General features: G+C 35.8%; 1 protein-coding gene across 2 annotated transcripts in view; it reads left to right on the top strand.

Moving 5' to 3' along the window:
* The window catches only part of LOC125255463 (disintegrin and metalloproteinase domain-containing protein 12), a 132585-nt gene that overhangs the window by 116318 nt on the left and 3156 nt on the right, over positions 1-13111 (top strand). For both annotated transcript variants that reach the window (XM_048170749.1, XM_048170750.1), the window contains 5 exons: positions 2958-3066; positions 3148-3283; positions 5009-5141; positions 7288-7503; positions 12890-13047. In XM_048170749.1, the coding sequence (XP_048026706.1) occupies positions 2958-3066; positions 3148-3283; positions 5009-5141; positions 7288-7503; positions 12890-13047 (752 nt within the window). The remainder of the gene's footprint in view (positions 1-2957; positions 3067-3147; positions 3284-5008; positions 5142-7287; positions 7504-12889; positions 13048-13111) is intronic.

The raw sequence follows: 13111 nt of genomic DNA, 5'->3' as shown, positions 1-13111 counted from the left end.
TTAATTCATTCTGCAGGTGTGTCTGAAAGCTCATGATGGATCCTAGTTGGAAAGCTATTTTTTTGTTTTGTTTCTGGTGATAGTTACATTGCCTGTTAGAGTTCCTGCTTTTTAAATTTTTCATTTAATTAGGGAAAGCATGTTTAGATTACTGTAAAGAGGAGTCCAGATGAGATCTGTGTAAATATTGAGGGGCGAAACTTGACAGAGCGAATGTGTTTCATCTCCAGCATTATAAAAGATCTCAAAATGAAAACAGTCTTCCTGATGAACAGGTTACATGTTTGTGCAGATAGTGAGAAACAGATAGTGGAAGTCAATGAATGAGCTCATGAATCTCCAGATTAGATTAAGATGTTCATCTGAGTCCAACATCTGCAGCTCATCAGCACCAAGAGTGAACAACCAGAAACAAATGCTGTCAAATGGAGAAAAAGGAAGTGTTTGGGTAGATGTTGAGGAGGTTACAGCTTGCAAACACACATGTATTGACCATGAAGACATGTTCAAAGTTGAAAACTGAATAATTCTCTACAATATTTCTGGCAATCGCAGTTGTGTTGTATATTACAGTCATGTTTTCATTTGTAAAATGAAAGTATTATATTTACATTTAGCAATTAAATTGTGAGTTTACTAGGGAGGTGAATCTCAAGAGAATACGCCCAGGTTAAATTAATTAAAACTGCTATATTTTAGGACCATTGATCATTTTTACATTGTTAATGTGTTTATTGCCATGATAATCAACCATGTTTAAACACCCAATTTTCATTATAGTGCAAATGAATCATATTTGCAATTAGTGTTTTTGTCTTGTTTTCCATTAAAGAACATCTAAACATGCTTAAAACAAGATCAATTTACTTGAGAAGGAAAATAATAAGACTTCTTCTCAGAGATATATATATATATATATATATATATATATATATATATATATATATATATATATATATATATATATATATATATATATATATAATATATATGTGTGTGTGTGTGTGTGTAAAATATCTAATATATTTATACATCTAATTTCTTCTTGCAGCTTTGGCAAAGTTAGTGGAAAAATACTTGCATATTTGCATTTAAATTCTTACATTTATTTCTTATTTTAATATTTTTATATATAATATGTAATAATAATATATTTATACATCTATTTTTTTTCTTACGGCTTTGGTAAAGGTAGTGGAGAAATACTTGCATATTTACATAAAAATATTATTTATTTTTACATTTATTTAGAAATACTTGCATATTTACATAAAATTTATTACATTTATTTTATTTTTATATATAATATTTAATAATAATATATTACATTTATACATCTTTTTTTTCTTACAGCTTTGGCAAAGTTAGTGGAGAAATACTTGCATATTTGCATAAAAATTATTACATTTATTTTATTTTTATATATAATATTTAATAATAATATATTACATTTATACATCTTTTTTTTCTTATAGCTTTGGCAAAGTTAGTGGAAAAATACTTGCATATTTGCATTTAAATTCTTACATTTATTTCTTATTTTTATATTTTTATATATAATATGTAATAATAATATATTTATACATCTATTTTTTTCTTATAGCTTTGGTAAAGGTAGTGGAGAAATACTTGCATATTTACATAAAAATATTATTTATTTTTACATTTATTTATAAATACTTGCATATTTACATAAAATTTATTACATTTATTTTATTTTTATATATAATATTTAATAATAATATATTACATTTATACATCTTTTTTTTCTTACAGCTTTGGCAAAGTTAGTGGAAAAATACTTGCATATTTGCATAAAAATTCTTACATTTATTTCTTATTTTAATATTTTTATATATAATATGTAATAATAATATATTTATACATCTATTTTTTTCTTATGGCTTTGGTAAAGGTAATAGAGAAATACTTGCATATTTACATAAAAATATTATTTATTTATTTATTTTTACATTTATTTAGAAATACTTGCATATTTACATAAAAATTATTACATTTATTTTATTTTTATATATAATATTTAATAATAATATATTACATTTATACATCTTTTTTTTCTTACAGCTTTGGCAAAGTTAGTGGAAAAATACTTGCATATTTGCATAAAAATTCTTACATTTATTTCTTATTTTAATATTTTTATATATAATATGTAATAATAATATATTTATACATCTATTTTTTTCTTATGGCTTTGGTAATGGTAGTGGAGAAATACTTGCATATTTACATAAAAATATTATTTATTTATTTTTACACTTATTTTGAAATACTTGCATATTTACATAAAAATTATTACATTTATTTTATTTTTATATATAATATTTAATGATAATATATTACATTTATACATCTTTTTTTTTTCTTACAGCTTTGGCAAAGTTAGTGGAAAAATACTTGCATATTTGCATAAGAATTCTTACATTTATTTCTTATTTTAATATTTTTATATATAATATGTAATAATAATATATTTATACTTCTATTTTTTTTCTTACGGCTTTGGTAAAGGTAGTGGAGAAATACTTGCATATTTACATAAAAATATCATTTATTTATTTTTACATTTATTCAGAAATACTTGCTTATTTACATAAAAATTATTACATTTATTTTATTTTTATATATAATATTTAATAATAATATATTACATTTATGCATCTTTTTTTTCTTATAGCTTTTGCAAAGTTACTGGAGAAATACTTGCATATTTACATAGATATTCTTTCTAAACAAAAACAAGTGATAGTCAATCTATATAGTTAATTTTTTTAAAACTATGTTTTTCTTATTTACATTGGAAGGTGTTCTTACTGCTGTTAAAACTACACCTGTGCTCTTTCGTTTTTCCGTAATGTAAAGTAGATCCATCTGATTATTAATAAAGTAATCATATAGTGTCTGATGTGACTGCTGTGCTGTTGTCTCATGCGCAGGTTTGTAATAACAATAAGAACTGTCACTGTGAGGCGCTGTGGGCTCCTCCGTTCTGTGATAAAGCTGGATTTGGAGGCAGCATGGACAGCGGCCCGATGAGACCGACAGGTATTAAACATGACTGTTGTCCTGCTCTTCAGCAGTACCTGTTCAATTCACAAATGTGTGTACACTTCTCTGTTCATGCAGACAGCAGCAGTGTGACGGTGGGCATCCTGGTGGCGTTTCTGTGTCTGCTGTGTGTTGGAATAATCGCCTGCATTAAGAGGAAAACTCTGCTCAGTCTGTTCTTCAGCAATAAGAAGAACACCATTGAAAAACTGAGGTATTAAAAACATGCACAGCTGAAATAAACATTCAATTTGAAGGATCAAGAGGCCATGCTATAGAGCAAATATAAAAGGATGTTGTTGGGCACAAAAATAACAGTATATAGTTGTGTTCCCATCCACTTATGCACCATGCAACATTATAATTTGCTAACATTTTATTTCAGTGGTCCACTTTAGACATTCTACTAACTATATGTAACTTTGCAAGTACATGTCAACTAACCCTAACTAACCTAACAGTCTACTTATGAGAGTACTAGTTAGTAGAATGTCTAAAGTGGACTACTGAAATAAAGTGTAACCCATAATTTAGTTTTTCAAGACCATTTTTTGACCCTTAGAGCTGAACAGGCTATTTTTGCTACTTGCTACTACTCATAATTTTATATGTAAATGAGTTGCACCATGATTGGCTAACCTCTGTGCACTGCCATATAGTTCATGATGTTAATCAGGGTGGGGAAAGTTCCTAAATTCTGAATATGCATTGATATGTAAATGCGGGTTAATTTGCACATGATTGTCATGCTATAAATGCACAAATTTCCACTTTGCAGTCTGGGAATGGCTTTACATTGTTAATGTTACAATAATGCACATCACACTGTCAATCTCAGAAGAAAAGGTTCTATATAGAACCTTAAAGGGATAGTTCACCCAAAAATGAAAATTCTGTCATTATTTACTCACCCTCATGCCGTTCCACACCAGTAAGTTCATCTTTGGAACACAAATTAAGATATTTTAGTTGAAATCCGATGGCTCAGTGAGGCCTCCATAGGGAGCAATGACATTTCCTCTCTCAAGATCCATAAAGGTACTAAAAACATATTTAAATCAGTTCATGTGAGTACAGTGGTTCAATATCAATATTATAAAGCAATGAGAATATTTTTGGTGCGCCAAAAAAAACTAAATAACGACTTATTTAGTGATGGCCGATTTCAAAACGCTGCTTCAGGAAGCTTCGGAGCACAAATGAATCAGTGTATCGAATCTGCTGTTCGGAGCGCCAAAGTCACATGATTTCAGCCGTTGGCAGTTTGACACGTGATCTGAATCATGATTCGATACTCTGATTCATTTGTGCTCCGAAGCTTCCTGAAGCAGTGTTTTGAAATCGGCCATCACTAAATAAGTCGTTATTTAGTTTTTTTTGGCGCACCAAAAATATTCTCATTGCTTTATAATATTGATATTGAACCACTGTACTCACATGAACTGATTTAAATATGTTTTTAGTACATTAATGGATCTTGAGAGAGGAAATGTCATTGCTCCCTATGAAGGCCTCACTGAGCCATCGGATTTCAACTAAAATATCTTAATTTGTGTTCCGAAGATGAACGAAGGTCTTACGGGTGTGGAACGGCATGAGGGTGAGTAATTAATGACAGAATTTTCATTTTTGGGTGAACTAACCCTTTAAAGGGTTCTGTCAGGATCTTCATATATAGAACCTTTTAGGGATCATTTTATGAATTTAGTTTTAATTCATTTTTTTTTTAAATTTTGAGTGCATTTTATGAATTAAACAGCTCGTACACGTACTTTATCACTAGAAATAATTTCAATAACCCATTAACATGAAAGTATTATGCAATCATTTAAGACATTTCTTCTTATAGAATGTTTTTGGCATAAAGAGTTCTATATAGAACCCCACTGAACCTTTTTTCTAAAGAGTATTCTCTGTTTTTACTTTTCTGTTTTTACAGGTCTGTGGGACCCAACAGGATGAACAGTCCAGCTCACACACTTTCATCCGCTCACACTCAAACACACTCCATGTACAGAACGTCTCCTCAACGTCAGACTACAGCTTTACCACAAAGTGCCAGCATATATAAGGTTTGTGTGTGTGTGTGTCTCCCTCATCACTCATTTGCATTTACCATACATATGCACTCACACATTACACATCACCTCACACATATTTCATGTTTGTACATAAACAACATGCATGCATATGTGTCACTATTTTATTACATCTCAGAGTGACAATTGGCCCTCATCTCACGCTCCAGAGGTTTGTTTAATGAAAAGCACAACAAAGATAAATTGAGCGTTCAGAGTTTGAAACCTGCTCTTTAGCTGTCAGACCACACAAACTCTATACAGCAATTCACAAATTGTTGGAAAATCAGTAGAGACGCCTGTCAGCCAGATGGATTGTGGATGCATTTGTGATCTCAGGGCTGTTGTTGAGAAAAGCAGTTCTGTGATTAGAGGATGTGGAAAGTACAGCGACTGACCCCTGTGCTGCAGCGGAAACCCTGCGCTGTGAGACTGAGATTGTTCAAAAGTTTGGGGTCAGTGAGATTTTTTAATGTGTCTTATGCTGCATTTTTTGATCAGAAATACAGTAAAAATAGTAATACTATGAAATAGAAAGTTCAAAAACACAGCATTTGTTTGAAATAGAATTTTTTGTAACATTATACATGTCTTTGCTGTCACCTTTGATCAATTCAATGCATCCTTACTGCATAAAAGTATAATTACTTTAAAAAACATTTATACTGACCCCAAACATTTGAACAGTAATGTAGTTTAGCCAAAAATCAACACTGACTCACACTCAACGCATGTCGTCCCAAACCCGTATAATGTTCTTCTATATTCTGAAGCCATGCAGGAGCTTTGAGGAGCAGAAATTTAAGTAGTAGTTTCGCAATAATCTTACTTGTAGTTTGCAAATCTTGTTTCTACTTCTGCATATTTATACAGAGTTAAACAACAAAAGTATAAATAAGTACATTTAGCTTTTTAGTGTGCTTTACTTTTAAGAACGCCTGCAGTATCTGGTCCTCATAATATGCGATGGTAACAGCATAGAGGATGTAGGTCTGTTTGATGTTAGGCAAGGTGAGGTTATACAGACACACACACACGTGGTTTCTGTCTCTCATCTCCTTTTGTTCTTGTCACATCTGGCTGCAGGTCAAGATGTGTGTGTGTGTGTGTGTGTGTGTGCTCATATGAGACTCATTTGTATCATTTAAAAGGATAGTTCAGCCAAAAATGAGTCATCATTTACTCACCCTCATTTATTACCAAACCTGTATGACTTTCTTTCTTCTATGGAACAGAAAAGGAGATGTTAAGCAGAATGTTCATGCTGCTCTTTTTCATACTGAATGAAACTAAATGATGCTGTCATGCACGTTTTCATAAATTGAATAAAATATAAATATTATATGAAAAAACTTAAAACAGAGGAACATTTGAAATGTTGCCATGGCAACTAACTGAAATTAAATTAAATTTATGTACTAAAATTTACACTACACTGTTTTCAACTAAAAACTTTTTATATGTTATAGCCGTTCGTTTACACGACAACTGCATTTTTGGGGCCTGAAAATGCAAACTTTTGAAAACGGGTTTCAAAGTGCAAGTTTTTGAAAAAGATACCGTTATCGTCAAAAACGTGAGTTTGTGAAAACAGTTATGTCATGCACATGCGTGTTATGTGTACAGTCTATAGGTGCATATAGGTGCAACATTATTTAGTGTCAACCAAGTGTGCCACACACATCCTAAAAAGTGAAGCCAAAGCATTTCGATTGCCCCCTGGTGGCTGGCTGCAGTATAGGTCATAAACCCCGCCCTCTCCATGTAATCGAATGGGACGCAAGCCAAATTAAAAAATCCGACTGCACTTCAAATCATTTTTTCCAAAGATCGTTTCTGTCATTTTAGGTAGTTCTTATCACCCGTGTTCATTTTTCCAGTAAGTTTGGTTTTAGTTAGTTATTTGATGCTATAAAAATGGGGTGTAACGTCAAGATTGCGCTTGGGATTGAGTCAGCGAGAGTGTGGGCAGGATCTTGATGCCGCAGCTCCACTTCTGCACAGACTCTGGCTCCGAACGACATAATCTGCAATGACCGATACTGGGATATTTTGGTTTCAAAGTGGGATATTTCAGCTTTTCGTTATTCAAAGCCTGTGTGACATGAATCCATTGTGAAAGCATCATCTTTCTCTCTAGCCTCAGTCTCCTCTCCAGACGGTGGATTCTGTGGTCCCATCTCATGGTCTCCGCCGACTGCCCCAGTGCCCTCCGGTCCACCTCTCTCACCCGCTGCCGCTGACGCCACCACACACATACACACACACGTCTCCACCCAGAGCCCCCCCACCAGCACTCACAGCGGGAGCGGCTGTCCGCGGCCTGGCCTGCCAGAACGTCTGCAAGATCGCCATGGTGAGTGTGTGTAAATATGCCAGTGATAATTAGAATGCTGCAAAAATTGCATAGGGTGCAACAGTTTATAGGGTGCTAGGGTGTTCTGGGTGGTTGCTAGAATGTTGCTAGGTGGTTGCTAGGGTGTTCTGCATAGTTCTGGATAGTTGATAGGGTGTTGCTAGGTGGTTGCTAAGATGTTCTGGGTGGTTGCTGCTAGGGCGTTCTGGGTGGTTCTGTTTGTTTGCTAAGGTATTGTTGGGTGGTTTCAAGGGTGTTCTAGATGCTGCTAGGGTGTTGCTAGATGGTTGCTAGTGTGTTCTGCATGGTTGCTAAGATGTTTTGGGTGGTTGCTGGGAGGTTCTGGGTGGTTCTGTGTGTTTGCTATAGGACATTGTTAGGTGGTTTCAACTGTGTTCTAGATGGTTGCTAGGGTGTTGCTAGATGGTTGCTAAGATGATCTGGGTGGTTGCTAGGGCACTGTTAGGAGGTTGCTAGAGTGTTCTGTGTGGTTGCTAGGGTATTGTTAGGTGTTTTTAAGGGTGTTCTGGCTGGGACTGGGTCATTGCTAGGGTATTGTTAGGTTCTGGGTAGTTGCTAGGGCACTGTTGGGTGGTTGCTATCGTGGTACTGGGTTGTTGATAGGGTATTGTTAGGTGGTTGCAATGGTGTTATGGGTGGTACTGGGTTGTTGCTAGGCTATTTTAGGTAGATGTTAGTGTGTTAGGTTGTTGCTATAGAGTTATGTGTGGTTCTGAGTGATCGCTAGGGTGTTGCTATGGTGTTCTAGTTGGTTATGGATGGTTGCTTGGGTGTTGTTAGGTGGTTGCTAGGGTGTTCTCTGTGGTTGTTAGTGCATTCTGGGTGGTTCTGTGTGGTTGCTAGGGTATTGTTAGGTGTTTAAGGGTGTTCTGGCTGGGACTGGGCCATTGCTAGGGTATTGTTAGGTTATGGGTAGTTGCTAGGGCACTGTTGGGTGGTTGCTATCGTGGTACTGGGTTGTTGCTAGGGTATTGTTAGAAGGTTGCAATGGTGTTATGTGTGGTACTGGGTTGTTGCTAGGCTATTTTAGGTAGATGTTACTGTGTTAGGATGTTTTTGCAATAGAGTTATGTGTGGTTCTGAGTGATCGCTAGGGTGTTGCTATGGTGTTCTGGTTAGTTATGGATGGTTGCTTGGGTGTTGTTAGGTGGTTGCTAGGGTGTTCTCTGTGGTTGCTAGTGCATTCTGGGTGGTTCTATGTGGCTGCTAGGGTATTGTTAGGTGTTTTTAAGGGTGTTCTGGCTAGGACTGGATCATTGCTAGGGTATTGTTAGGTTCTGGGTGGTTGCTAGGGCACTGTTAGGTGGTTGCTACCGTGGTGCTGGGTGGTTGCTAGGGTATTGTTAGATGGTTGCAGTGGTGTTCTGGGTGGTACTGGGTTGTTGCTAGGTTATTTTAGGTGGTTGTTAGTGCATTAGGTTGTTGCTAAAGAGATATGTGTGGTTCTGAGTGATCGCTAGGGTGTTCTGGTTGATTATGGATGGTTGCTTGGGTGTTGTTAGGTGGTTGCTAGGGTATTCTGTATGGTTGCTAGGTGCTTTCTTACTGGTTCAAGTGAAAAGCTCTGTGATGTTCTGGTTTCTTTGGTACCTCCTTCAATGTGCGTTTATGGAACTTTTTCTTTTTCACCCGTTTTATCATCCAGCAGGTGAAAATTGTAAGTCTGATACTGAGAAAAATAATAGCACACACAGTTTGATGCTTACAGTTGGGGGCTTGTTCAAATCAATGAGCAACAGCACCAGTAATAATAATAACATTGTATACACTTCTATACATGTCAGCAGGTACATTTTCTCTCATTCCCCTGCAGTGTTGCAGTGGCGAGTTGGAGCTCACTTTTAGTGCACACTTTAATATTTTATAATAGATTTACAATTTAATGTCGGCGCTCCAGTGGTGTGAACAGGCCTCTTTCATTAGACCACTGTGTCGTATTAAATCTCAAGTGTGTTCAGAGGTTCATGCAATCCAAAGAAAACGCAGAGTGAAGCCCCCGGCCAGCCAATACAAGACCGAGTGAGTTGATCAGAATGAAACAGAAAACTCAAGGTTTTGACATGTCTTAAAATAGTCTGCCTCAGACAGATTGACAAACGCAATTTAAAAATGTATTGCTGTGGGCAGCAGGTCACTGATTGGCTTAAGTTCAATATGGAAATAAATAATATTTTGATTTCTAAACCCACTTTTCACTCGTCTGGCACAACGTCCTGGAATTATGCTTTTCTAAGTGTGTATTGATATATGTGAACAATTTGATGAAATATCTGAATAATAAATTTATAGTCCTAATATAAACATGTTTAAAGGTGCAGTATGTAATATTGACAACTAGTGGTTGAAATGGGTTCTGCAGTCCAAATGCAAAATATTTGAGAGAGTTGTTTTCCTTCCCCCTCCTCCTCAGACTCAACACTCAGTGTTGCCAAGTTTGCGTTTTTCCCGTGGAATTGGGCTACCTTTGCACTGTTGCCGCGGTTAGTTTTTGTACTCCGCGGGTTGCAGCGATTTTTACACCTGGAACATAATTGGGCTTATTTTGATTAGCAATTGGGCAATCGTTGTGCAGACCTGGCAACCCTGCTCGATGCACACTCGGGTTGCCAGATTGAGGACACGCAACAGGAACAGGAGAAATCGACAATGGAAAGCGACGAGCCTTACACTGTAAACGCATCTCCAATATTTATGCCTCTTGTATTAAAGCTTTTTAAATGGATGCCAAGGTTTTTTAGGTCAGAACCTGTGATCCCTGACCTAGTTTGTTTACTGGCTTCCATGGCTGCAATTTGCTGTTTTTTTTCCGCCAACTGGCAACCACTGTTGTTGAAATACTGCTGAGTAAATTGGCAGTGGGCGGAATCACACAGACCAAAACAAAAACAGACATTCTGACATGGGACCAATTGTGCCGCACAAGTCCTGAAAAGTGAAGTCGATGCATTTGTCTGCAGTATAGGTCATAAACCCCGTCCTCTCCATATAATCGAATGGTATGTGAGCCAAACTAAAAAATCCAATTATATTTCAGATCATTTTTTCCAAAGATGGTTTCTTTCATTTTTGGTAATGTAAGATAATTTAAGATAAATGTCTGAGGTGATTGAATGTCATGTTTTTGACTGTACTAGAGCAAAAAAATAGAAGCGGCATCAAGGTCCTGCCCATGCTCCCGCAGAATCATATGTTCAAGAGTTCGTGTTCCCAGGAAATTTGGTTGTAGTTAGTTTTTTGATGCTATAAAAATGGGATGTAATGTCATGATTCTGTGGGAGCATGGGCAGGACCTTGATGCCGCTTCTATTTTTTTGCTCTGGTACAGTCAAAAACATGACATTCAGTCACCTCAGACATTTATCTTTAGCATTTTCTGATGGAAATGTAAGTGAATAATGATTTTAATTGTTTTACCATTTGTAAAAATCTCATTACAATCAGTGACAACAAAGGATAGAAAGTGTGCATTAAATAACACTGGCTAGAATAGAGTTTCTTGGTTCAAGTTAATTGCCCGAGTTGAGGTTATCTGTCTCAGATGAGGTTTATATGTGGACGGGGGAAGATGACAGTCCCTGAACCTGCCTGGTGTGTGATAAATTGTCGCAATTTGTTGGTTTGTCCCATAAAAACCCGCTTGTAATAGGAGAGTCTTTGTCTCTTTTATAAGAAGCCTGTGGAGAGACAGATTGCAGAAAGAGGAAGGAAGTGGATAGGTGAGGATGAGCCTCTCATGAGAAAACAACAGAATAATAACACTAACACTTTTATCCAAAGTTACTTACATTGCATTCAAGGTTTATCAGATCACGCATTACCTGGGAATTGAAACCATGACCTTGACCATATTTATTTATTTTTGTTTGCTTAAATAACTAGAGAATAAAAAGTTCTTCATGGAACTTCTACAGTTTTTACAGCATCAGAATATAAAACACTTTTTAGGTCAAATTTAAGCCTTTTTTTGAATTAATTTATGTAAACTAAATTACTAAATATGCATTTAGCACATTTAATTAATGTTACTAACATCTTTTTATAATTGTTATGCATTTTAAGAATGAATCTAAACTACACTATTTGATTTTTAATGTTTTTGAAAGAAGTCTTTTATGCATATTAGATCAAAAATACCATAAAAAACAGTAATATTGTTAAAAATATATATTAATACAATTTAAAATATGTTTTCTATTCTTATATATTGTAAAATGTAATTTATTCTTGTGATCAAAGCTGAATTTTCAGCATCGTTACTCCAGTCTTCAGTGTCACATGATCCTTCAGAAATCATTCTAATATGCTGATTTGCTGCTCAAGAAACATTTCTGATTATTATCGATGTTGAAAACAGTTGTTCTGCTTCATATTTTTGAAGAAACCATGATACATTTTTTTTAGGATTCTTTTGATGAATAGAAGAGCATTTATTTGAAATAGAAATCTTTTGTAACATTATAAATGTCTTTAGTCTCACTTTTGACAGCATCCCTGCTGAATTTATTAATTTCATTAAAGAAAAAGAAAAATCTTACTGACCTTAAACTTATAAACTATAGTAGCTCAAACACAATATCCTGAGTCATTTAGGGTGAATTAATAGTTTAAATCAATGAGATATCAGTGTGAAATGATGAACAGAAGGGCTGGAGTCTCAGACGAGTCCAGCTGACCTCAGACTGTTTCATTAGCTAAAAGTGTGTGTGTGTGTGTCTGTGTTCTGGCAGGACATTCATCCCTGATGCAGCTCTTCAAAACTTTTCATCAGGGAACCGTTTGACACATGAGAGTCCCTCCTCTCAAGGTTTCTCAAGACCTTTTTATCAGTCACAAAACAACTCTCAGTCATCAGCAATCATGCAACACTTGACATATGAGCACTTCAGAGCAATTCAGTCTTTTATTACATTTTAAAGGACAGAGGGTTTGGATCTCTGTGGAGTTCAAGTGAGATGAAGATGATGATGATGATGATGAGAGAGAATGAGGACCAGATGGAGAGCAGGTAGCAGGTTATCATTACGTCATAGTCATTGTGTAGATTAGGAACATATGAGCATGTCACATGACCTCTGGAGAGAGTTGCTATAGCAGCAGTGAAGCAACATACAGCACTGAACTCATGCAGCGGTGAAGTTAGATTAGCTTGTACTGCCCTCTGGTGGACTCTCAAAAGAAGGGAACTAGTATATATATCACTTATTATTTTATAATATTATTCATTTATTTCATTGCTGTCATGGAGAAACAATTAAGATATGAAAGATCTCAAATCATCTGTCACAATGTATACTATTCATGCTTGCTAAATGCAGTATATCGCATGTGAGACTATGTGTTCTCCCTCCTCAACTCATCTTTACAGGCATTCGAGAAGCCCAGTCCACCCCAGAAGCCTCTTCCCGCTGACCCACTGGGTCGAAATGTCCGGGTGATGCGTAACCCATCCGCCGTCCGACTTCCAGCTCCTATCCCGACCCCGGCCGCCCCCCGACCTGCTCCGCCTCACCCACAGCCCTGCAGGTACAAACACACTCATGCACACCTGCCAAAAGGTGTGTTCGTTCCTACAGTCTGGCGGATTTTA

This window comes from Megalobrama amblycephala, linkage group LG20, assembly GCF_018812025.1.
Source record: "Megalobrama amblycephala isolate DHTTF-2021 linkage group LG20, ASM1881202v1, whole genome shotgun sequence".
Classification (NCBI taxonomy): Eukaryota; Metazoa; Chordata; class Actinopteri; order Cypriniformes; family Xenocyprididae; genus Megalobrama; species Megalobrama amblycephala.
This window is presented reverse-complemented; position numbering and strand designations above follow the sequence as displayed.